At 46.2% G+C, this 22,737-nt stretch overlaps 2 protein-coding genes across 2 annotated transcripts in view; one reads left to right on the top strand and one right to left on the bottom strand.

Annotated features, from left to right (window-relative positions):
* The window catches only part of LOC135400854 (uncharacterized), a 148,013-nt gene that overhangs the window by 39,873 nt on the left and 85,403 nt on the right, over window positions 1-22,737 (bottom strand). The gene's annotated exons all lie outside the window — the stretch shown is intronic.
* Window positions 4,805-22,661, top strand: LOC135400844 (uncharacterized). The gene is made up of 9 exons (XM_064632778.1): window positions 4,805-4,986; window positions 7,828-8,029; window positions 11,264-11,367; window positions 11,456-11,652; window positions 13,117-13,285; window positions 19,754-20,026; window positions 20,104-20,248; window positions 21,550-21,810; window positions 21,896-22,661. The coding sequence occupies exons 1-9, from the start codon at window positions 4,864-4,866 to the stop codon at window positions 22,018-22,020; spliced, it is 1,599 nt and encodes a 532-aa protein (XP_064488848.1). The 5' UTR covers window positions 4,805-4,863; the 3' UTR covers window positions 22,021-22,661.

Genomic DNA, 22,737 nt, shown 5'->3' with positions numbered 1-22,737 from the left:
GACCACAACTGAAATATGCATCTATAATATGGAATCCGTCTCAGCATAATCTAATCGATAAGATAGAGTCAGTGCGAAACAAAGTAGCTAGGCTCATAGTTCGTGATTACAGTGCCTCCACCATTAAAGCACAGCTTCTTGTTGTTCCATTTCATATTAGACGAAGAATTTCTGGCCTATAGCTTTCTTACACAAGCTCTACTAGTCACCCTTTTCCACATCCAGCACACCGCCAACACAGAGTATTCCAACGTCTAGGCTACCTACACTAGGTACTTGCTCCCCTTGTGCGTATAAAAAAAAATCTACACTGGTGATGGTGATGTGATAAAGAAAAAAAAATGGGGATGAAAATTTTTACACTCCCCTCGTCAACTTATATTGTTTAACTGCAATGACTTTCCTGCACACATAACATCAAACCTATCCACATTTATCTCTTTGTGCAATTACCTGTTTCAAGTTGGACGAAACTGATTCTTGACAAATTGTATTGTTGTATGAATTTTATTGTTGAATTGATGAAGTTTGTGTTTCGCTGTATGAGTATTCGTTCCCTCTGAGATGGACCGTAACTTTTGGCCCTTAACCGTAACTTTGACCCTTGTCCTTACTCCTTGTACCTGTTTTGAACTAGTCTTTTTTTTTTCATAAACCCTGTGACATACTAACCCTCTGCCCTTTATGTAAAACCCTCAGCAGAAGGTCTTTAAAGTAAATAAATGAAATGAAAATGAAATTAAATGTTACTTGCCTTCTTGATGCCATAACAAGGGTAGCAATAGCGTGCATATCACCCATCTTTTAATCCTTCCTCACCGTTCAGACTTGTGCAAAGAACTGGATGCTTATGCTTAGATCATCTTAGCTCTCTGGAGCTTGGAAACACGTAGAATTTCGTCTCTGGTGAGAGGTATCGCTCACATGAAAAATTATGTGTGCCCCATATTCTTTGGAGAGGCATCGTGACTTGACTAGGTCAGAATCTTTCGTCCTTCCTCTCTTTCAAAAGAGAACCACGTGCAATAATTTCGCATCGCCGTCGTCCTGTTTGCCGCGAAACATATCTTGTTCAAGAGCAGCCTGAGTCTATACTCTGAGTCTAAACAGGACGGTTCTACGGTTCTTTCGCGATATCGCACCCTTTACGACAGGTTTTACAAGGACGCAGCACATGACGAAATTGCAATTACAGATTTTTTATCCTCACCTCCGCTATATGAGAAAAGGACAGTAGAGCATTGCATGTGCATATTTTTCACGCAATAAATAGAATTGTTATGGGTGAGCTTCTTGGTGGATCGTCCTTTCTCACGTTTCTATACAAAAAGCGTGAAATAGTTATTCACTAAAAGTGCGGCTCTGGAATAAATCTCGCGTCCTCAGAAAGTTCCTATCGGATCTCGGTGCCCTCCCCCAAAACATTGCTTGTTTATGTGACACGGAATTATCATAAAATTTATTTTTTCATAATGCTAACTGCTATCTGGCAGTGAAAGCATAAGTAGTCGACATTACAGAACAATACAATGCTCTAAACAACACTGCAGCTTTTGCAGTGAACACACCAACACGGTGCAACATTGTCATCGAGCAGTTTCACAAAATGTAGGACGTTTTCGGAGCAGACAGTCTGATTAGGAAAGCTGTTCAGCGGTCCGAGGAATGAATTAAAACTCGTGTGCCTCAATAGCTGAAGGTGGAACAAGCACGTGACGACAGTGGTGAAGATTAATTTCATTTCTAGTTTTAAGAAGAATATGACGTCATACGATGCGCAATCTGCCATGCGTCTGGGAACATTGCTCCTGGAAGGTTGATTTTCGTTTCCTCATCACAACTGCTGGGAGTCTTTCAACGCAGGTCAGAGAGCGCAAACACCGCCTAGGCTCTAGAGACAAATCCTGACCCTTATGAAAATTAATTTGGCCAGTCTGTTGACTTCATTTGGATATACTTTGGCCTCCTTGGCGTTTCTCTTAACTTTGGCTTTTTATTGACTACAGTCCAAAAAGCGGCTATAGATTTTGTTTAGTCATCCTGGATCTTCAAACAAGCATTTCCATCTTCTTCAAACAAGCATTCCATCTTCTTCAAACAAGCATCTTCCTGGATCTTCACTGGATCTTCAAACAAGCATTCTTCAAAAAGAAAGTCTGTTCATTTTATTCGGACTTCCTTTTTCTTGACTTTCCAAAGACAAAAGTGAACAGAAAGTCGAAATGTCATCATTTTTGTATGGATCTGCTGTCCCTGGTGAAAACCTGCTTTGCAAAACTATAGAACTTAAGTAGACACACTACCAAATAGGACCTATAAATTTTCGATAATTTAAATATATTAATTAAAGGATCGCTAAATTAAAATGGTAGATAAATTTTCTGTTGAAAATCACTAGATTCTCTATTGCCGGAGCTATTGACATGCTGTATTGACAGGTGTTCAAAATTGGTCACCGCGTATCTCTTGGAAATATGTTGGAAAGTGTATTGATGTTTTATTTAACCTGTGTTGAAATGTTGAAAAGCAACACGCCGCAGATGAGCCGGGTTCGAATCACGATATACCGGCTCTATTCTCTGGATGCTTTCCTTGGATGTTCCTCAGACGCTGTAAGACAAATGTCGGTACAATTCGCTGTGAAGTCGGCCCAGGACGTAAGATTCCCCACGAGCAACATGTTGGCACATCAGAAGGCTGTGGAACCCTCGGTAGTCCCTCAGCGTTGTCACAGCCATCTCAGGGGCACAGCATAGTGATATGCAAGACTATCGACACTATCGAGAGTTTGTCAAAACAATCGACAGTATCGAAAAACTATCGATAGTCGACTATCGATAGTGCTGTCGATAGTGTTAAAAACTAACGATAGTTTTACGATAATTGACTATCGATAGTACTGTTCTTTTGTTTTCCTTTACTGTCGATAGCTAGATTTTGTTCTCAGTATCGATGCTTTCGTTCCCGTCTTCGTTGTCGCACTGACACAGTGACAAGGAAAACAGGATCACGTGCGACACAAGTTATTTCCGTTTAGCTGTAATGCATGAATGATGCACTGCAAGCAGCGAAAGAAGATGCTCATCATAAAATCGTACGCATTCACGAGACTGCGATGCCGTAGTCAATTCAATTGAAACTTGAAAGTTGCACGTGACCTTGCGGTTGGTTTGAGCGGCATGAAAAGCTCAAGGTCAGAGTCGGAGGGAACGCTGCTCTGAATTGTATTGTAAAACTTGCGGGAGAGGGACATTTTCTTTTTCTACTTTTATCTGCTCCCCGATACAGTATACTCTCGTTAGCACTAGCGATAGTTTTCTTACTATCGACAGCCGACCATCGATAGTACTGTCGATAGTTTTCTTACTATCGATAGTTCGATTCTCATACGACTATCGATAGTGCCGATAGCACTATCAGTGATGGCAAAAGGGCAAGGGTGCAGGCCAGCTGGTACATGGTGAAAAAATTGGAACCCGAGAAAGGGACAGAGGAGGGACGACACGACACGTGTCGTGTCGTCCCTCCTCTGTCCCTTTCTCGGGTTCCAGTTTTTTCAAGTATGAGTGAAGCACGAGGTGGCGTCGTCGTCCTCATCATCAAGAAAGATTTAACATACCATCCAACACAAATGTTATCCTGCTATATCCTCAAAAAAATGCCAGCTACGCGGGCTAGATTTTGAACTTTTCGCTATCCCGTAACGCTCGCTAAACGCTCGTGCTCCCCGGTTGACGGCCAATGCGCGTGACGGATGAACGCGCAAATTTTGAAAAATAGCTATAACGATCGCTATGTGCACATCAAGATTGAGCCCCCATCATTGCTTCGTCGTCTTCTCATCATGTCGTCCCTTGCCGCCAGGAGCGACGCGTACGTGGAAATGGTCCATTACGTAACTTATTAGGTGTTTTCGGAGTAATGCGACACAGCAGAATTGGAGCCTGTCATTATTAAGCCCACGTTCTCTTTCAGTACCCTGAAACGAGCACGAACTTCGTGATATAAATAGCTGAATTTTAGATGAGACCAAAACCACGCATTTCTGGAGCGCAAAAGAAGCGACGGGCATTCACGTCGGAGGGCCACGTGGTCTGTAGCGATGAGCTGATTGGACTGTAGCCTCAGACCTGATGGCCGGATAGACAGCTTTTCGGCCAAGACACGCCGAATGCCATGCAGTTTCTGCGCTCGAGAAGTGCGCAGTTCTGATTTCGTCTCACTCGCATAAAAAAATTTGGAGATTGCTGTCTCAAAGTACGTGCTCGTTTAACGATAAAAAAAAAAAAAAGAGGGTGGATTCAAATGATGATTGCCTCCAACTCTGTTGTCTCTTATTTTCCTGAAAACATAAATACCGTCTCCATATGCAGTGCCGGTCTCATATCTTAAAAAAAAAGAAAAAAAAAACATATATATATATATATATAAACGAAATATATAAAATAATAAAAAAAGAAACACCCTGCATAACAAAAAGCATACACGCTTAAAAAAGTAACGTCCACATACCGGACGGCAGTGTAATGTACGTTCCGCTAAATTGAATCATAACGTTTAAGTAATTTAGGCAATATTCTACGGATCAGTGTCGCCTATTATTTTCCACGCTGTTGGTTCGTGATGGTGATGTCACAATGTTTGTCACGCGTACAAGCCATGAAAGACGTTTGCTCAATCATGCAATTCGAAATTATGGGCCATGGCTACGAGCTCAATTGGGCTACAAGGGCAGCAGATAGCGCTTGTCCTTGCAAGTTTTCCTGAAAATGACGCTGTAAAGATAACCGAGAACAACGTTTAGCAGATCATCTCCATCACTTGGACTATCAACCTCGCGTAGTACCTCTTGAACTCGGTGCGATGCGCGCTCAGGTGAAAGACGGTATCATATATTCGCCATACCCGGGTTTCGAAATTCGGAACTGCTCTTTCTACCAGATTTTGAGGGAATGCATGACAAAGTACGCAAACAAGAAGTTAGCGGTACGTATTCTCGTCGAAACTTATGTGCTTATGATTGTAGCGCAAGTGATCGAGTGATAAGTTTCTGTTGATGAGTACTACAATTTAGATGCGCTTATGCATTTGGTAACTAGCAACTCGTTCGAGGGCACGACGCCATTTTGTGTTTCCTCGTGCATAGCAGATGCATGCTTCTTTGAACATCCTGCAGATGTTCCTATTGTTGGGTCGGTTAAATTCCCCAAACTGCACTGTCTGTGGCGCGGAAGCTGACATCCCGCACCAGCTCTTGCATTGTCAGCAGCACCTTCCCCGTACGAACACCCTCCGTTGCCGTCTGCTGCAGGTTGATTGTAACGACTTTTCTTCAGCCACTGTCCTTGGCCCCGTCCAACACCCCAACCAGTGGGCTGTGACTGCCGCTCTCCTCAGTTTCCTCAGAGTCTCAGGACTCATGAACTGCATGTGAAGCTGTTATAGCGTCTCTTTTCCTCTTTCTTTCTTTTCCTTCTTTTTCTTATTTTCCGTTTTTTTTTTTCTTTTTCCTTTTTTTGAATATTAAGACGGCTCTCTGCCTGGCTAACCTTTCCTTCGTTTTTTTTTCTTTCAGCGTTCAACATATCCCCCTTTTCTTTCTTTTTTTTTTCTTAATAAATATGTCCCCCCTATTGTACACTCTCAAAAAAAGTGTGTACTTTAACTCCTTCTTTTGCCACATATATAACTGCCTTATATATGTGGCAAGGAAAGGAGTTAAAGTACACAATTTTTTTAAAGAGTGTAGTGGCTAGGGAACGCTATGCCCGTACCAGAAGCCCGCTTTAGAGCATGCATTGAAGGTGTATCGCAAAGTTCTAGCTGACCACTGAGTATACGGTTAGTACTGCACTAAGGCAGACAAGGAGATAATTGTAGGTCTTTCAGTGATAAAAACGTGATAAAGCTAAGCACGCAATGCAGCGCCTCTCACCCTTGTTCGATGGAATAAAAGAATAATAAACGTTATGCACTGTGGTTCTCGTAATTCTCAGTATCCTGTGTCTAGTATGATTAAGCACAGATGTTTTTTTCGCCTGATGTCAAGTTAACACATTAGGTTGAAGTAGTACAATATACTTGTAGTACATATTCAATCGTACAATATGACGCACAATCTGCATTAAGGATTTTGCGCTGGGACCATTCCTTCGAGTGAGTCACGCATTCATAGCTGGGGGAGGTGGCCCCCTCCCTCAAAATTGGGTGAGGTGGCCCTGTAATCATAACAGCTATGCTTTCTAGAAGCCTATACCTCTTAATAGGAGTCGCAGCTTCTTTTGGATTACCTCCTATCGTAACTGTGAAATACACTGGTGCTGAGTAATTTTGCATTTTATCTGTACGAATAATACGTATAACTAGAAATAAACAACACAAATAATGTTGCCAAGCGTTATAGTGGCTTGAAAATTCACCGAAAACTAACAGAATTAAAATCGTATTAGTTTTCTGTGAAGTTTTAATTTACAGGAACACCTTAACAGAAAGCAAGTTTAGCGTGCGCATAGCTGAAGTGCAAATGTGAAAACGGTCGTATAAGCTAAGGTTATACATAATGCGTAATCGAACAGGTTGGAAATAAGAAGTATTGAGTATTAATGAAAGCAGACCCCTCTGGTGAGTAGCGAAATTGACGGTTTCACGTAATCTGCCACCCGGTACGCCCCTTTCCTTGTACGATCGATACGACGGCAACGGAGTCACAAACAAAAAGCCTGTGTGGATAGTCATGTGAATGTACACATGATATATTTAGTTTGTGACGTGAAAACGTCTGGAAGTGCGGTTTGGTAGCCAAGTCAAAATTTACAACGCAACGAAATTATGCCGAATTTCGTGACGCGATAACTCGGTGAGTAATAAACCGATAGCAAACAACCGGCTAAGTCTAGATAGCTTACATGTGTAAGATTCTAGATAACAAGCTCATTGCGGCGGCTGACGCAATCCCTACACTGTTAAAACAGAACTTCACCACATAGCACGCTCCTAGCCAACCATCATTCCGAATGATATCATTCTGTGCATTGATTTGTTGAAAATGAGAGGAGGCGCGTATCTGGGACAGATTATCTTGTCCCAGATAGGCGCCTCCCTCCTGTTTTGAACAAATAATGACGCAGAATGATATCATTCGGTATGATGGTTAGTTAGGAGCGTGCTATGTGGTGAAGTTCTGTTTTAACAGTGTAGGTGTGGCGGGCGCGTGCGAGAGAGAGTGAAATATAGTGGTATACGCGTGCCTTGCGGGCAGTCTATCTCGCGAACGCGTCAAGCTAGGACACCGATCGAAGTGTCGTTGGAAAGCGTTTGAGAGGTTCCACCTGGACCTTAAGCGATATCGGCTTCAACGACAGCAACCAAAATTTTATAAATTTGCAAAGTTGAAATGTCAATATTTTGCAAGAATGTCGTCATATATGAAACTAAAATGTGATCACAATAGAAGGAAACGGCAATCGGAAGAAAGCGCGGCTCGAAAGGAACCGAAAAATCATTCAAAGTCCAGCACCGAGCGATCGAGAGAGCTACGGGAGCGCCGAAGAAGAATAGCGGCGGAGGTAAATTCGACTGCCGGCGCGCACAGCGATCCCTTACCATTTTGAATAAATAAATACAGACTTGTATTTAAAGACTTGTGAAATACAAGTCTTTAAATACAAGTCTTTATTTATTTATTCAAGATGGAATTCAATTCAACTTCATTCAATTTCACGAACACTCCGCAAAGGAGCAAAGGAATCGGAGATCGTGACGTTTTCATGCAAAAAACTGGTTCGGACACGGCTGAGCACGTCCCAATTTTTTGTTTAATTTCCGCAGATCGACGGCGACATGGAAATGTGTGGGTCCGAAATCTTGAGGAACGCTGAGCACTATGCTGCCTGCCTTCGACAGCATGGAGTCCTGCCAGGAGATTTTATCTGCGTGCACTTTCTGACATGCCTCAATAACCTTGTCGTCATGCTAGGAGCGCTATCGTCTGGAGCGACTGTAGTACTGTCCAGTCCAACGCTTACTACGCGTGAGTATCCCGACAATAACAATAACATTCAATTGCATTAAAGGGACGGTCGCATTCGCCGCATCAGCGCTGCTCTCACATCTTTTCTGTCAATCTATCAAATTATAAATGAAATTTGTGACGTTGACTTTTTTTGATTGTACAATGTTTAACTAATCAATTTTCCACTGTTTTGTACTAACCATTGTACCATATTAGAAGGCCTTCGCGCTGTTTGTGGACAAGCTAATAAAACTATGAAAACTATTATAAAGTCCGTAAAATATGTTTCAAAAACATACAGATTTAAAGGGGCGCTTGCATCCGAAAACCCATCTATGAAACCGATGCCACTATGTTCGACGGGACCGGCCAACAACCGACTTGGCTAATTTATTAGTCCGAAAAGCGTTTAGATACCAAGTAAACGAATTTTAAAGATCAACGCTGCTTCCGCAGCTGCAGAGGAGGCTCCGGTGGCGTGCCGTCACTCTCTAACCGGATGAGTGTGAGGGTGCGGCGATCAAGGAGAAAGGCGTCATCCAGACGCCCGCACAGCCGTAGCACTCCATTTCTCAAGGCCGCGCTCTGATTGGTTCTTAGGGAGTGACGTTTCCTCGTTTTTCCAGAGAGGGAATTTCCAATATACTTTCAACATCCGGCGTCTGCTCTTGTCATGTATTCGATCGAATAACAAAGTACGCTACTATTTCGTGTGGGTTTTTTGATACCGTGGCCAATGGTCCACGAGGAATATAATGTTTATGACTATAGGGCCTGGGACTTTATGCACAAAAAATTTCCAAAATATGCGTGTAAATATGAGGCGCGAAACGTCTAAATATGCACAAAATATGCAGAAATATGACGATGGCGGGAATGTTGCCCAGGGCGCTTTTGCTATACCTTGGAACCATATAAATAAATAAGTAAATTGTATAAAAAACGATCTACTATAAAACTGAAAATACACATACCTTATTGGCAGGCGGAATGCACGTTCACAAGTGCACACACAATAATTACTCGTTGGTTATTGCAGTATGCCACCACAGCCATACTCAGGCTTTAAAAAGTGCACACACACACATACATATATGGGGCGAGTAAAAACTTCCTGTTTTGACAGTTAAGAAAACCATGTACTGCGTAAACGTGTCGCCTGTCGCTGCACGTTTGGTCACGTGACATTGGAAAACATATTGAGGAAACCGGAGTCACAGTAGGAGGACATGCCGTGAATTGTTCCGGTATGCGTGCAATTAGAAGAGGAAATTGTAAAAACGCACGCTACTGCCTCATTCGGCCCGCAGTAAGACGCCTGTGACGCATTCCCATGTTTTCCCCATGTCACGTGGCTCCAAGGCGCTCATAGGCAGCGCGTGACGTCATGTGCGCATTCAGTGTGCGGCCTATTTTAGCGGCACGCGGTTCTTGTGTACGACATTACAGGCCTAAAATATGTGGAATACATCGTCCGCTTTGCAGCAAATTTTCAGCAGACTGACCTGAATCTAGACTCCGGGGCCGATCAAAGAAGCTTGAGAAAGAGAGAGAGAGAGAGAAAAAAAAAAAACTACTTTCCGGTCTCCCTGTTTGCAAAGCAGCAAATGATATTAGGGACTACTCGTAGCCCTAATCAATTTATTGTGCGGTCTACTAGAAGGTTTGAAGGATTGCAGGTGACAAAACGGCAAGCTAGCTCTGACCGGAAATCATATATGGTGCGGTCGGTTCAAGTCTCTCTCCCAGTGCGCTTTAATAATCTGTCATTCTTTAATCGAAGTATGCAACTCAAGTATCAAGTATACGTCCATCCCCTTGTGTTCGACTGCTTCATCTGCTACTACGTTAAAAAGGCAGGACCAACGCGAAATATGCGAAATTTAAAAAACAGAATTACGCAATGCGACGTCGCCTCAGAAGAGTGGGCCCAAACCGTTGCTCTGACGTGGCTGGAATATGAGCCGTCATTCGTCACTGAAAATTCGTCTACTGCGGGTACTGCCAACGCCACCTATAGAGATAGAGCCTGATCGCTTGAGTGTGTGTGTGGGGGGGGGGGGGTGGAGATGGCAGAATCGGCTCGTCGTTGTTGGCCCCACAGCAGTGGGCGTCGTCAGGACTATACAAAAAAAAAAAAAAGACAGATGGAGGATAGAGGATGAATGGTGGAGACGCGTAGAGGGTGCATGAGTGATCGTTTGAGTGAAGTGACGTAACAACTAAGAGTCAGCCAATCACAACTGTTCTTTCTATATGGAGACAAGCCACCGGCCACATTGGTAGCCACAGAAAACCTGTGCTTGAAATCGTCGGCGATGATTGGCTGACATCCTGACTTTATGTGTCCACGTGCGAAGGAGTGAGAGGAGGCAGCAAGCAGGCCTTCTCTCTCCGCTCACGCTGAACCATTTACGCCACGAGCCAGATGATACAGGTACTGCCATCGTCTCCCGCTGCGTCACATAGTGACGTCAACCTCACTCGTTTTCTTACGGGTCCGAAGGATGAGTGCAAAGGATTGTAGAGCGCGTGCAGATCAAAGACATCTCTCTCGCGCTACAGGACGGCCACAGTCATTCTTCTCGTGCTGATTCTTGATCCCCGTAACCTATGAGGACCCCCACAAGCTCAATGGGCTGGGAAAACGGGAAATTTGACGCCACGTTCAGATCACACAATCGGACGTTCAGACAATCCCACAGCTTCCGTGACGTCATGGACGAAACAGCCTCTTGATTGGCCATCATAGACCAGGCCTAGAAATGAGAGCTATAAAAGTTGACAGAAGCTCAACACTCACAAGCGCTGTTTTCCGGCGATTCATAGCAGTGCGATGACTAAAAAATAGCGCTATTTTCTAGCGCGATATGTGAGAACAGGCCCTCCTTCTTCTCGCGCAAGAACGCATGATGTATGTCGTACGTCCTGCTGGAACCAAAACATATGTCATGTCAAGTCATGGTACGGCCTTCCACTGTTCATTTAATCGTTCGGTGCGCTTCGGGGTTGAAGCGTTTTATGTATAGCTTCTGATTTCACATATGTTGAAAACAAAAGCGCTCACCGACTTTTGGTCCGTAGCGCTTCGAACGCAATGTTCAAGGCATGGTTCTATGGTTCAAGGTCAGTGCTTCTTTGCGGTTTCCAAGGGCAGCCAGCGCCACGTAATGAGTGACAACTATCGCGTAGAAATGGTAAAGTACTTACAGGACGTTAAGAAAGACACTCTGCTCTTTATATTCCTGATAGGAGAGCTGCTATATCAGCTGACCGACACGGGAGCACCGTACATCATCACGGATCGACAGAACGCTCAGAAAGTGCGCGAAGCAATGGAACGCTGTCCCATAAAGGTGAGTAGCAGGACATCAACGTGCCATAACATTATGTGCAATTAAGTGTTCCACCACATGGAAAGGGCGTCTGTTTTTCGCATTACAGAAAGCGTTTTGTGTCGGCAATGTACCGGAATTCACAAGCCTCAATGACTGCGTAACGGACGCCCCCTTCGAAGAACACGAGGTGGCCGACTCCAGTGAAGAAGTCCTGGCAGTCTTGTATTCCTCTGGATCTACCGGCCTCCCAAAGGGCATAACTGTAACACATCGCAATTTCTACTGTTCGATGCACACGCTCAAGTACGTAGACTCCCTCTTGTCAATGATGTGGGGGAGGCACATGTACACTCTCAAGACCGTTGAGCTCTCATTATATCTGTAAACAAAGATGGCAAAGAGGAACATTTCAACGACTGAGTCCTCATGATCGAAGCAGTAGCCCTAACGTTTTATGAGCGATACCACACCATCTCCTGCAAGCTCCAGGTAGCGTGTAGGAGGTAGAGGCAGTGGTCTGGTCTTGGGAGAATGTAACCGCGTTTATTCTGAGATGCTGGCTTTCGAAGGTAACAGACAACCTGGCCTCTGAGGTCCTGGCTTTTAAAGGCGCTGACCGGAGATTAGCCCTACGTCACAGCCTTTGTCCGTGGCTTGTAACCTTGCCTGAGGTTTTCCTCCGTCTGCTTCATTGGGAGAACGGGTAGCAGATACCCTCGGAATGTTCGGGACGGCGGGTTTTCGCATTGGGGTGACGTTCTTCGTCTGGGTTCGCAGGGAAAACAGGTGGTCGATCCCTTTGGAATGATACGAAGGCCGGAAGGTTCCGAAGTGCTGCTGGCTAATGGCAGGTGTAGCTAATCCCAGGGCAATTATGCAGTTCATAAATGGCAATTATAAACTGCATAATGCAACAAAAATGACGTACGCTCACCGTTTTCAGCAAATCTGGGGCGAGGATGTCACTCGGGTTGGCTACCCTCTAAACACTGAACTTCACTGCATAGCACGCTCTGCGTCAACCATTGTCACGAATGATAGGGTTATCGCTTCTGATTCGAAGACAGAGGGGGGCGTACGCCTTTTTGTATCAATTTGGATATATGATAATTGACATAAAAAAGGCGTGCGCCTCCCTCTCTCCTCGAATCAGAAGCGATAACCCTATCATTCGTGGCAATGGTTGGCGCAGAGCGTGCTATGCGGTGAAGTTGAGTTTTTAGAGTGTAGCCAACCCGAGTGACATCCTCGCCCCAGATTTGCTGAAAACGGTGAGCGTACGTCATTTTTGGTGCATTATGCAGTTCATAATTGCCAACAACAGCAAGCTATACCTCGACACCCCCCGTAGGAGCGTGCTACGCGGTGAAGTTCATTTTTAAGAGTGTGGGCGCTTTCTTCACTCGTTCTTGGAACTTTCTTCTGACGCGAAATACATTTGAGGTACGACAATTTTGTATATCGATCGCATCACTTCGCAATGATCTCAATCCAATTTAATGTCGCGTGCTGCCATTAGTATTGGAGGCCCAGTATGGTGCTGAAATTCGTGTCCCCAGATTTTACCTAATGCTGTATACACGGTGGATCGCTGACCACCTATATAGTTGTAGCCCTATCTTCTTGAACAAAGCCTCGTCAGGGCCAGTTGCTACTCTCAGGACGTAATTCTTTGTGCTATAAATGGTGAACAAAGAAGTGCGCACATTTTCTTTTTTGTCACACGATGATTACGGCTCCAAGTCATAAAATTAATACTTATTCCAGAAACCTAAGCCTTCTCGCTGAGGACGATGTTCACATGGCATGGAGTCCTCTCACCCATGTCTCCGGTTTTGCCCTTACTACCATAAGCCTTTTGCTTGGAGCAACAACCATCATCGAGGAGCCGAGCACATCAGTACAGGATATCGTAAAATCTGCGAATCTTCACAAGGTTTGTGCCGTCTGAATGGTGTAACTTTTGCGAGCATGACGATGCACCTGTATATACATGAAGGAAATTAAGTATTATGAAGCTGAAACATAGCAACCTAAAAACACAAGACAAGCCTCAAGGTCCTAGAAACATTGAAAGACCGAAATGTGTCAGTCGTCGAAAAAACAAGACTGCGGCGAGAATCGAACCCGCGCCTCTCGATTACACTGTAAAAGCAGAACTTGACCGTAAAAATTATAATTGACACGTGCGCCATCTCTCTGTCTTCCAATCAGAGGCGATAACCCTCATCATTCGTGGCAATGTTTGGCATCGAGCGTGCCATGCAGTGAAGTTCTGCTTTTAGGGCGTTAGGTAGTGCGCTTGACCGGTACTTCCCCATTTTCCCGATTTCCCCATTCATCATCATTCATTTAACTGTCGTTGTTGACGGGTACTGCAGTAGTACAGTCACCACACTGTTAAAAGAGAGCTTCACCACATAGCATGCTGGCTAACCACCACTCCGAATGATGCCTTTCTGTCTATACGGATTGGTTGAAAACAGGAGGAGGCGCCAATCTTGGACATGCATAATGTCAATGAAAAAATGGCTAGGAAGCAAGCGAGCTGGTGAAGATGATGCATAATGTAAAACCCCGAGCCTATAGGAACACGAAAGGACAGACACAACACGCTCGTGTTGTGTCTGTCCTTTCGTGTTCCCTAGTCTCGGGGTTTTACATTATGCATGCATAATGTGTCTGAGATAGGTGCCCCCTCTCATTTTCGACAAGTCCGGCAACAGAACGATATTCATTTTGAATGGTGGCTGCCAATGAGCGTGCTATGTGGTGAAGCTCTATTTTAACAGTGTAAAACCAGTGAGAAAGCAGCATGCTCCCGGAATCTCTAGGAATGTTCCAGCGCCACCGCTGCAGGACTACTTTATCGCAATACCAACTAGCGTGACAGCGGATGGTCCAGTTTGATTACATAGAGCTCTACTGCTTGCCTACTACTAGGCAACTGTCTGTTCGGAGATATATGAGTCCGAGGCTGACTTCATTTAAAACACCAGCGCCATCTGCCAGAAAGCCAGTTCGAAAGGCAGTGCAACCATTGTTACAATATCGCCGCAGGGCAGCTCCTGTAATCAGCCAGACCACTCGGCTGCAGGAGCAGCTGTATTGGGGAACTGTGCCTCGACAGCATATGCGGATGGACGGGGATGACTATAGGGAGTTTTAGAGAATCGTGAGCGTCCTCCGATGCCGACTATACAACTAAAGGATAGGCAATTCAACTCTCATTTTTATACATTGGTGGTTGCTGGAAGGTCCAGACTAACCGACGACCAATAGGTCAATCGTCCGCCTGATCCTCAGGTGCAAGTGCAACGTTCTTCCTCTGCAATCCCTCCTCTGCGTGCAACCGACAGGGCCGTTCGGCAAGGGTGAAAGGATGGCAGCTCTGAGACAGCGTTGGCAATAACTGTTCCTCTAGCTTGTGCTGCTGTTCGTGCCATTATCCGTTGTCAGCCAAAGTCACAGCGTCTACCGGAGGTGGAAGCCCTGCTTTCACTTGAACCGTTGCTAGGTCTTGTCTCACTAGCGTCCTGCACCATTGCTTGTGATGGGAAGTGAAATGAGATAACCACAATTTTTCAATGGAACTGCAACGGGTTGATGCGTTTGGCACGTTTCTACAGATGATGACTTCGAGTCTGTTACTTCCGCATGCGGTTGACTCTTTTCGTCCCATAAGTCTCACCAGCCGCCCATGCAAGATTATGGAGCGTCTTGTTCTTAATCGGTTTGAGTGGTTCTTGGAGTCTCATAACTGCCTTCCCCGGGCTATGACTGGCTTTAGGAGAGCATGATGCACGACGGACTGTGTTGTTGACCTCGTCTCATCAGTTGAGGAAGAGCGTGAGCAACGAAGGATTACTGCGGCCGTTTTTCTTGATATCAAGAGGGCATACGACACTGCTAGACACGCTCATGTCTTGCATACGTTGTTCTCGCTGGGAATAATGGGCAGAGCGTTACGATGGATTGTCAGCTACCTCAGTGGACGAGCGGACTTCATGCGTACCAGTGTAGGGGACACACAGAATTTCAGAGTGGTTTCTCGCGTTCCTCAATTAGGTGTACTTAGCCCCATTCTTTTCAACGCGCTGTTCGCTGCTCTCCCATCTCCCTTACCGCGAGGAGTGCACATTAGCATCTATAAGGAGGATATATGTCTATAGTCATCCGGTAAGCAGTGGACACCGCTGTGCGCACGTCTGCAGAGTGCTCTGAACATAGTTGCTGACTTTCTGACTCAGAGGGGAATGGACATCTCGCATGAAAAGACGATGTGGTTACCTTTCACAAGAAATCGTCTTCGGGACTTTCATCTTCAAGTCATCAGCGGGCAACGCCTGCAAAGAGTCACTCATCATCGCTTCTTAGGTATCGTCTTTGACAGAAGTACGGCACATCAAGGATAAGGCTGATTCTGCTGTCAATGTAATGCTATACATCAGCGGCACCCGGTGGGGAGCGTCGTCCAAAGTTATGCTGACTCTACATCGTTCAGTGATTCGCCGACTATTGGCGTATCATGTACCGGTTTTACATGGCTTGTGTAGCACTACAGAGTCTCTCCTCGAGAGTGTGCTGGCCAAACGCGTCAAAGTATGGTTAGGTGTCCACGCATCCACATCAAACAAGATGGCGATTGCTGAAGCCAGAGAACCACCGCCTGCAGCCCTTCGGATGCAAGAGTCGCTTCGGCATTTCGCCCGTTGGTATACGCGGCATACGCGGTATCGGCGGCATAACCGTCACTACCTAGTTCAGGCCATACATCAGAGGACGTGCTCCTCTTACTCACAACCATACCGTGGTACTATACCCCGACATAAGCGGCTCAAGTCACCGCTTCCTGTCTGGAGTATGGGGATCCCGAGGGTTATAGGCTGACGCTTCCGAATCTCCCTGCGAAGAAATATGTGCCTATCTGGGTCCAGCGGCAGTTGACTGCCGACTTAATACATAACATCTAAGACCGAGTGGTAGTATACACAGATGCCTCTACTACAACGACTGGATCGACGAGTGTCTTCGTCATACCCGCCTGTGGCTTTGAAAGTGGAGTGCGTTTGTCCCATGCGACATCATCGACAGCAGCTGAACTGTACGCTCTGCTCATGGCTATGGAATATATAGCGGCGGCTCACTCACGGACCAAGTGGGTAATAATCTCGGACTCCCAGGCTGCTCTGCAGTCCCTTGTGTATGCAGGAACTACCAGTGCTGTCAACCCTGTAGTTACTGATGTTATAAAACTACAGACAGAGGCGGTGGCTGCTGGACACGATATGTTCTTTCAATGGATTCCAGGACACTGCGGCATACTGGGCATGATGCGGCTGATGCTGCGGCACGCCGAGCACATCAGAAGCGTGCGTCAAGGCTCATCTATTTCAGCAAGTCCGACGCTAGGGCCATGTTGACTGCTTTGTGTCGCTAACTGGCTGAGGCACAATGGCTCTCTGGCGGGGCTCGCGACTTGATGCTACACCGCGTTGGCCCGGAGCTTGCCTCTACTTTCCCGACATTGTTCCCTAGGCCGTTTGCGTCATTTTACCACCGGCTCCCCCTCAACGTGCCCTACAGCCGACGTCTTCTTCACAAGCTTGAAAAAGCAGGTTCATGTAACTGTGGTACCTGTGGGACTGTTAAGGACACTGAACATATCTTATTATCCTGTCCACGGTATCAGCAGCACGGACTATCTCTACAACCTTCTTTAGCTCCGCTGGATGGCAGACCATTCGACGTTGTTAATGTTCTGGGCCCTTGGATTCCCGACCATCAGTTCCACGCCATGCAGGTATTTGTGCAATTTTGCGCAGACTCCAAGTTGGTGGACACAGTGTGACTGACAATGTGTGTGACAATGTGTGTGAGTGGCTGACTGAGTGTCTTTGTCACTCATTGGTTTTGTCCTAGTTAGCCATTTTTGTTTTCCTAAGTGATCTGGAGTAGCCGGCTCTCGTAATGAGCGCCGATTTCTGTATTTTTTTTTCTTTTCTTATCAACTCAACTCAGCTCAACTCCGGAGGACATACTCCATGTAATCGTTCAGTGCCCAGCCTATAAAGACATAGGGAAAGGCTTGAGACTGCAGTACAAAAACTCGACTCCCGCCCATTCAGCTTTTGTACACTACTGGGACCTTGGTCCTACCCACAGCAACAAAGGAAATCAGATAAAACTCTGTTCGCTTTCCTCAAAGAAAGCGGTATCGCAGACCGCTATGAACAGTTGGCCCAAACGCATGGCACCGAGACTCGAAAGTAACACGTGGCACCCGTGACAGAGTGTCACACACGCTAGCAACCTTGCTGCGTGACACCACTTTCAAGAAATGGAGCTGCAGGTGCCAGCTTAAGGAACCAAATAGCTCAAGACATCGCACAGTTATGAAGAAGAAGCAGAAGAGAAGTCTGAAAAGTGTCCAGGCCTCCGTCGCACTATAGAAGGCCTCGAGGAAATTAAGCTATACGTACCACGTTCGCAAGACGTGTAGAGGAAGTTAATACGACTGCGCTAACGACTCTCTAAAACTCTTCAATGAGGCAAAGGGACACACATCAGGCTCCGGTACAAGGGCTTCGGTACAACGCCGTTGTAGACTCACTCTTCCCACCTCCAATGTATCGCATGATGTTTGCACCTCAACATGGAGGCGATTTTCTGTTGCGTGTTCGTCGTATGCTCGTCAGCGTCAAGGTCAAGTCCTTCTTCTACCGACTGCATACCGGGACTTTGCCCCTGCGTGCCTGGCTTCGCGACAGAGGGTTTTCGGTGCCATTGGACAATTAGAACTGTAGCCTCTGTCCAGAAGAAGAAACGATTTAAACCTGCCTTTTCTGAACTGTCGAAATGCTGTCTTCTTCTGGGACGTCTTCGAGCGTGCTTTGAAGGAGACCATCTATCTTGATCCGCGCTCCTTACGCTTCCTCCCTGTCCGGCCAGACAGTTCTTTGCCATGGCTGTGCTGGGGCTGCATGCACTGTGGGTAGCCCGGCGGATTTGTGACGCCAATGATCCGCCGGTGGGATCCTGGCCAATATTCCGGAGAATGGTCTTCTCCCTTGCGGAGTACCTCATTATCGCATCATGTGAAGAGTCGGAACAGAAGTGGCTCGCCGTGTTGAATCTTTTGTGAGCAGGCCCCGTCGATTATTGACGCTTATACGTCGTATCTGCAGTGTGCGTGTGTGTGTCCTGTGTCTCTCTGCCGCTCTCCCATGTTGTTGCTGTGCCCTTCGTGAAGCTATGTGATGTGAGAAGCTGTAAATATTATATATTCTCGGCATCACTCTTGTACATATCATCATTGCATTAAGGTTTTTTTTTAAGAAAAACAATACACGACTGTTGCAACTCGTGTAACGCGCAATTCAGCGTCAGCTGTGTGTGTGGTGAAATGAGACCGGATGAAAGTGTGTAGACAAATTTATTTAGGCGTGATGAGTATTGATTAGTGGTCGCTGGAATGGTTGGCGAGGTGAGTGGTGTCCTGAACGAGGGGGCTGTTCTGGAATACCAAGTCCATGCGTGAGCCATGTCTAGTTGTGGGTTGACGGATGTCGGTGCACAGCGTAAGGTCCAGTTGTTCGGACATATCACTTAGGAAAGTGGTGTTCTTGGCCAGTGAAACGTCCATGTTGAAGTCCCCAACGACGAGAAGCATGTGGGTTCGGTAAGACGCGAGTATACATACACGATTAAGTCGCGGATGCTTCCCGGCGCGGCGCGAGCCGAGAAGCAGCACACAGTCACCACGAGCCCAGAGGGAAGCTGCACGGCACAAATTTCTCCGACGTCGTCTCCAGGAAGGGTGACTTGAAGTGGTGTAGCCAGCACTTCGGCACGCAGGTAAATGGCAACTCTGGCTGTGCCGTAAAACTGACGTACTTTGGCTTTTATCTCACTTTCCATCGATTGCGGTTGTAAACTGGTGGGATTCTCCTCTTACTCCCAGCGCTCAGCGCACATGAGCTAAGAGTTTTGTGCGGACATACGAATGCCGACGACGACGACACGACGGAATGTCTCCACTATACAGCTGACGCTGTTAAGGAAGAGCTTCGGTAGCTCAGTGCTGGTTTGGTGTGCTCAGGATCGCGGGTTCGATACGGCCGACGACTGTAGCAATGTAGGGGAGGTAAACATTTGTTCCAGCAACGTGCGTCGGAGATCTGCGGCTCACGTCAAAAGAACCACGGGTAGTCCAAATTATCAGCAGTCCTACCCCGCGGCACATGTACGATGTTGCTACACAAATCGGCTGACTCACCTTACGTGTAAATCTAGTCTATTAAGGGCTGCGTTCATTTCTCTTTCATGTGTTTTTTTATATTTATTCTAATGATGTTCATCGATAAGATACCGTTGTTCTATATGTTTCATGCTTCTACCATAGGTTACTTTTTGGTTGGCATTTCCTGTAAAACTTCAAGCTTTTATGAACGAAATGGAAAAACAAGTGCTACGTCTAAATCCAGTCAAGAAAGTTCTCATTGGAGGGACATCAGTTCCGGATGCTATCGGACGTAAGCTGGTGAAAGTGTTCCGCCCTACGACACTCGTCAACGTCTACGGACAGTCGGAGGTAATGGGCCTCGTGACTTCACCGCCCGTTGGCGAGGTCACTTACAGCAATGTGGGCGTGCCAACTGCAAACGTCCAAGTTAAGGTAAGAATCGACGCGGTGTTTGCGTGCTTCGCGAGATATTACAACAAAAGCTTGGCTAAGGATCTACTGCCGTTCAGATCATGGATCCCGAAACCGGAATGGTGCTAGGACGTGGTGAACACGGAGAAATCTGTGTAAAAACACCGGCCATGATGAAAGGCTACTTGAAACGACCAGAAGCTACGGAAGCTGCTATCACTCCTGATGGTTGGCTAAGAACAGGTAGTCCAAGTCATTTTTAACGCTGTGTGTGTACAGAAGGTATTTCTGCTCTGGCTATGGTATTTATATCAGAGGACTGTCTCAAACCCAACATGTTTGGCCCAGAAGAAGAACAGTCTCTGTTCGAAATATCGGCGGCTCTCGTCCTGAGGCGATTCCCTTCACGTTTCCATAAGGAATGTCAATATTACGTGACTAATACTTAATAAATATCTATGCAGAATTGTAATGATCACAATTTACGACGAAACGTCAAAGGAACTCTGCTGCAGTTTCTGTGTTCGTAATTAGATGCTCGTCCCCCAGGCACTCCATAAGCAAGAAACCGTCCGTTAAGAGTTGCATTTTGAGAGCTGTGACAAGCATAAGCTGTTGACAAGCGTGCATATTGGCACATATATTGGCCTCTAACCTCTTCTAACCTAACCTCTTCTAACCTCTTTTATAGCGACATAAAAGTTACTGTAAGCGGCAAGGAAGAGACGTTAAGCCTTGCTCGAAGCCCTACTTCATATATGAAGGAGTCTACCAGAAGCCACTGTGCGCAATATTTTCGTTTTACGGTGTGGTGCAACCCTAAAAATAAAATTTAAATTCAAAATTTTAAATCAAATTGAAAAACACGTCGAGAAAAAGCAGCCATGAGCGGTGCGGCGTGTATTTGAGTCCCGGCCTGATCCCCTGCCATGACGTAATCAGGTCCGTGTGAAGTGAGGGGCAACCGTGAGGTCTCATTTCTCACTGAAAATTCTTTTGCTACTGACATGGCGCGGCTCTACTTGCCAGGAACATGCCAGAACCACTCGGGCTCTCCGAAGGAGTTGAGGGTGTAAGCAATCAGACAACTGGTCACTCACTTTGCGCTCTTTAATGGTAATAAACCGAATGGAAGATGCGCGTCATCCTCGATACAACTCCGTCATCGTCGTTATCCAACAGAGGGGTTCCTAGAAGGCGTGCACAGGAACACCGCGCGCTAGAGGTCAGCTAAGATCCTCTGTCTTACGCATGAGATAACATCCTATATCTTGAGCAATATGCCGCACCCAAAAAACGAAGAATTTATAGAAACGCCCTTCATGCACTGCTCCTTTAACTGGTATTCATATTCAGCATGTCCGCCACAGCTCCAGGAGCAGTGTAGAAAACCTGTAGTGTAACATTCACGACACCAGCGCTGTGCTTCTGCTGTGGAGAACTGTGTGTTACAGGCATGTGTGCCCACACAGCGGTCGGTAGAGGGAACGCATGTTTTCTGTGATAGCTACAACGAGCTAACATTTGCATGCTTTGCTATGCAGGGGATGCTGGTTACTACGACGAGGACGGTAGATTGTATATTGTTGACAGACTCAAAGAAATGATCAAATGCCTGGACATACAATGTGCCCCTGCGGAACTGGAGGAGATCTTGTTAAGCCACGAAGCCATCGCTGAAGCATGCGTCGTAGGCGTCCCGCACTCCGATTATGGCGAAGCTCCGACAGCATTTGTTGTCCTAAAACACGCATATCGACAGGAAGAAACGTCAATAGTGCAGCAGCTTCAGGACCTGGTTGCCAGTAAGCACATACCCGTGGCTTTTTTCTAATGAAAATGTGATGCATTCCATTCTATTCCAAGTAATGGCACTTTGTGTTCTTTCAGAGCAAACAGCTGTGTACAAGCGTCTGTATGGTGGAGTGTTCGTTTTGGAAACCTTGCCTAAAACTGGAAACGAGAAGATAGACAGGAAGCAGCTGAGAATGACGTGCAAAGTTGCTGCTGATTAGGCGCAACCCCGGGCAGGAGTACATCGTGGACTCCGTCTTCATTAGTCTCATTCTATTGATTGACTGATAGCTTGGACAGCCTATTATCTTCAGTGACCCTATAATATGTTCTCCCTACGAGTATCATTTCTTTTTCTCTGCACATAGGAAGGAAATACAGGAGTGCCACAGGCAGGGGCGGATCCAGACCCTGGGTGTTTGGTGGGGGAGGGGGGGGGAAGGCGGCTTCTTTGCCGGAGCGCGTAGTAGGGAAGGGGGAGAGAGAAATCCAATGTATAAACTGACATATTGGGGGGCGATCAGCAGCGATGCCATTTTTGCTGGTGAGATATGCTGTTACGCGGACATCCTATGGGAAACAGCATGTAGCTACTTCACGACTAGTTAGCTCAAAATCAAAACTTATTAGTTGCAGGGCCGACGAGAAGTGGGGGGGGGGGGTGCAGTCCCGGGCCCGGACTCTTTAGCGGCCCGCCAGACCCAAGGCCTGACGGTTCCTAGCACCGAGAGACGTGAGGAGGTGGGCCCGGGCAGGAGTAATCCGAAATAGAATAGAATAGAAGTAGAAAAGAAAAAAAAAAGGAAACGTAGCCTCTAAAAATGAACTTCACCACTTAGCACGCTCCTAGCCAACCATCACTCCGAACGACAAGGTTCTCGCTCTAGATTTGTTGAAAACGGGAGGAGGAGCCTATTTTGTGCCTTGCATAATGGCAC

This window comes from Ornithodoros turicata, chromosome 7 (assembly GCF_037126465.1).
Source record: "Ornithodoros turicata isolate Travis chromosome 7, ASM3712646v1, whole genome shotgun sequence".
In the NCBI taxonomy this organism is placed as follows: domain Eukaryota; kingdom Metazoa; phylum Arthropoda; class Arachnida; order Ixodida; family Argasidae; genus Ornithodoros; species Ornithodoros turicata.
The sequence above is the reverse complement of the archived record's forward strand: the minus strand, read 5'-3'. Positions and strand labels throughout refer to the sequence as shown.